Here is a 4,065-nt window from a genome sequence, read left to right as displayed (position 1 = left end):
AGATGTATGCTGATGAGCTTGGCACTGGTTAGGCTATGTGTTTTTTCCTTGTCCTCTAGGCGACCTTGGTCCTCCCCTTATATAGGTTGGGTCACATCAGTCTGAACGATGAGACACTGCGCTAAATGGCTCACGATGCTTGCCTTGGTCTTCGTCATGATGGCCTATCTTCATAGTCCTGTGGCGGTCTATGAGGGATAGCCCGGGTGGACATTAATTCCCGGTTGGTGGAGTGTTTTGCAAGGCCCCCTGCCATTGCGACACATGCCCTGGATGCTCGGCCTCTAGCCCCTGATTCCGTTACTGCTGGTGTCACCAGCTACCCGACGATCCTTTCTGGCAACTATGTTCGTAATACTCATGTACCTGTGTATGTCTTTGGGTGAAAAACAACGGTTGAAAGAAAATAATTTTCCCTTCTAGTTTTAGATATGTTCTTTTCCAAAGGAGCCACATTACCAAAAAAAACAAGGATACCTCCATTCCCATTACTCCATCAATCACCTGTACTTTGTACTCCATCCGAAATCAACACAAACACAAGAAATAATGGTTTTATCTCTTAGGAGAGGCTGAACATGGATAAAACATGTGCCCCTGTTACCATCGTGTCAAGACAATTAGCTCGGGACCCCCTACCCGAGATCTGCCGAATTTGACTCCGTCGCCTAGGCACGTGCTGTATGGGCAGATGATACGCTGACGCGGACTGAGTGGTCTCATCAGCCGTCAAGGGAAGGAAATAGGAAGGGGAATGCTGTGTCAGGTGACACGATGGGCCACGACAATCGAAGATGGTGGCCTAGTGCCTTAGTTGTTGATGGGGACACTTGGTAGGTGGTTGGCACAAGAGGGTAGCAGATGGGTCGAGCAGGCGACGTCAGATGGGATGGCATTGGAGTGAAAGATGGGTCTCATGATATTAAGGAGGTATCACGGGAGTTGCCACCCCTTTTGCACGGGGAAGTTGGAGCGTTTTCTAGGGTTTGTGTGGTAAGGTGTCACGCTTCAATCTTCGTTGGTGTTTCCTTCCCGCCAGTCCGCTCAAGGTTGTACTATATCCTTAGCATAATTTATTATAAATTGTTTGGGAACGCTATGTCTACCATTGATTTATCCACGAATCTTATAATTGAACGGCAACAATCTGTTTGAAATATAATGGACAAGGAGAGGGCCTTGGATTCTATGCATCTTCTAGGACGATGATGCCCCTGGGTGCCACTAAGAATGGAAGAAATGGGCAATTGATATCGTCTTAGAAAAAATATTACGATGGATATGCATGCCATTATTTTACTAGTACTAGTAGTTGTTCTCGGCAAGACTCTGGAAGAAGCGGTAAAGCCCATCCAGATCCAGGCGAACAGTCAGGAGACAAGATAACGCGGCCGCCGCTCTATTTCCCTTTCCGGCTTCCGAACCCTAGAGCTCCGGCGACGGTCGAGGCGACATCCCCGAGGTACCACCGATCCCCGATCCGAGGAGCAAGCGATGCCGCCAGGACGAGGACGGCGTGGCCGCACGGAGCAGCGCCACCCGCCGGAGACCGGCCGCCGCGACGAGGGTGCTCCGTCACGTCCCACGCCGCCGTTCCCCGCCTTCGCTTCTCAGGTCTGCTCTAGATCCCCTACTTTGATCTTTCATCGGTCCATGGAAGGGAATCGGGAGCCTGATTGAATGGGCCGTCCGTCTCTTGAATTTGCAGGGGAGGAAGACGAGGAGGCCGAGGCAGCCGCCGCCGGCGAGCCTCCCCTTCGCCGAGATCCTGGCGCGGGTGCCCTACCGGTCGCTCTGCCGCTTCCGGTGCGTGTCCAAGGCGTGGCGAGTCCTCTGCTCCCACCGGGCCATCCAAAGGAGGGTGCCGCAGACCCTCTCCGGATTCTTCCACACCCACCACTCGGACGGCGGCCTCCGTTTCAGCAATCTGTCCGGGGGAGGCGCCCCTCTGGTCGACGCTTCGCTCCCTTTCCTCCGCAGGAGGTACGCGAGCGTCAAGCTCGAGCAATGCAGCAGCAGCCTTCTCCTCTGCAAATGCCGGGAATCGGAGGAAGACGAGGAATGCGATTACGTCGTGTGCAATCCTATGACCCGGCAGTGGACCGTGCTGCCTCCTATAGTATGGCAGGACGAAGAGGATGGTGAACCTGTGTATTTCAGAGTGGTGCAGCCCTTCCTGGGTTTCGACCCGGCCTTTCCATCCCGCTTTGTGGTGTTTTCGCCCCTAGTCGAGGTGTGCGACGATGTGGCGATATACTCGTCGGAAACTGGGCGATGGACTCGCAACAGTGAGTGGGGGGATAACAGCGAGTATCCTTCTTTTTCTGCAGAATGTGCCTTCCTGAATGGCATGATGCATTTTCTGCATCTGGTGATCGAGGAACCTTTAATTGCCGTAGTGGACACAGAGGGGGATGTTTGTGGGGAAATTACTCTGCCAGAAGGAATGGAAGACGCCAGTTCTGGTTATAGTTCAATTGGGTACTCTCAAGGGAAATTGCATGCCTGGTATATGCATCCTCATTATTACGAACTCTCTGTGTGGGTACTTGAGGATTATGCTAGTGAAAAGTGGACCCTAAAGCATACTGTTGACGTTCCAGAACTGTTTGGAAGGGAATCCACTGAAGAGGATTGTGACGAAGAGGACAGGACCTATAAGTATGAGATGTTTGCAATTCATCCAGAGCATAATTTGATTTTCCTTACTGACTGGAAGGAGGTGAATCTGTCCTATGATATGGATAGCAAGGAAGTGCATCTTATGTGCACTTCTGGAGATTTCCTGGGTGGCCTACCTTATATTCCCTCTTTTGCGGATCTGGTTGTTGGATGATTGCTGAAAGTCGCTACTGCTTGATGCACTTAACGGGTGGCACTAACGCCTTTGTAAAAATCAGTTGTTTGGTGTGTGCGCGCCTAATCTTCTAGTTCTGTGGCACAGGTTTGGATATGTCGTCCTATCGTTCCAAATTGTGCTTTTCAGGTGCATGCCTTTCGTGGCTTTGAACAATGTTGGTTAGCCGATGATGTTTTGTAGTGTTTGGATATGTCGCGGCTTTGAACAATGTTGGTTAGCCGTAGATATTTTGTAAGAGAGAAGCGGTCCAATGTGTAATGCTTAGTTGTATGAATGACCTAGTCCCCTATATATTTGCTTTCATGTAGTACTAACTGCTGCAACACTTCTTATCTGTTCACGTGGGCTGAATGTAAGCTTATGTTACCATGTTTAATATCCTTTACATTTTCTGCTCTTTATTTCTATCTATGTTGAATATTGATGACACGCTTTTTTTTGTGCATTTGTAAATTTTAAAATGGTGGCATCTTTTACAGTAATAGGATGTGGCCTGCTGTTCTCTTTTGTATATTTGTTGCTGCATATACATAGTGTAAAGAAATGTTAATTTCATTTATGAATACTTCATCGCCTTCCATCGATGATTTTAAACAATATGGAGGTCTTTTATATAGATTGCACAATATGCAGCTTATCATATCTAATCAACATCATTATTTCTTTATTTTGTTCAGGAGAGAGAACAAAATAATTCTGTTTGTTGTTGCCAAGCCTAATTAAGCGCTCTTAAGTTTGCGGTTCGTTGCGTACTACTTATGCACTGGTGTGTTCCTAATCTTGTGTTTTAATTGAGTTGTCCATCAGGCCATGACCAATATTTTCCTACTTGGCACTATACTGTTGAATTTCTAGTCTGTTGTCAAACTAAACCTTTTTTGGAAGAATCTTCAGATTTTTGTTGACCATGATGTAGCTTAGTACATAATTTTGTTGTCAACTACCCAACATTCTGAACATTGTATTTAGTGCACATTGAATTCTGTTCAATATTTTTATTGTTGCCCAAAGGTTCCGAACTTCTCACTCTAAGGGGCTCTTTGCCGGGGACAGGCAAAATTAAACGGGTAAAAAAACTATGCCTTATCCGGGCATGACTTGTAAATTGAGCAAAGTTCTGCAATGTAGTAGTTGCTAGTTTGTTACTAGAAGCCCAGCTTATATAACCGTTCTTTAAAATAAATAACCACATCAGATAAGTTATG

The 4,065-nt window shown here is 47.3% G+C and overlaps 1 protein-coding gene across 1 annotated transcript; it reads left to right on the top strand.

Moving 5' to 3' along the window:
• Window positions 1-1,237: 1,237 nt before the first annotated feature.
• LOC125514919 (F-box protein At5g49610-like) lies at window positions 1,238-3,351 on the top strand. The gene is made up of 2 exons (XM_048680291.2): window positions 1,238-1,614; window positions 1,709-3,351. The coding sequence occupies exons 1-2, from the start codon at window positions 1,495-1,497 to the stop codon at window positions 2,834-2,836; spliced, it is 1,248 nt and encodes a 415-aa protein (XP_048536248.1). The 5' UTR covers window positions 1,238-1,494; the 3' UTR covers window positions 2,837-3,351.
• Window positions 3,352-4,065: the final 714 nt, after the last annotated feature.

Source organism: Triticum urartu, chromosome 6A, assembly GCF_056163025.1.
Source record: "Triticum urartu cultivar PI428250 chromosome 6A, HENAU_Tu73, whole genome shotgun sequence".
NCBI classification, from domain to species: Eukaryota; Viridiplantae; Streptophyta; class Magnoliopsida; order Poales; family Poaceae; genus Triticum; species Triticum urartu.
This window is presented reverse-complemented; position numbering and strand designations above follow the sequence as displayed.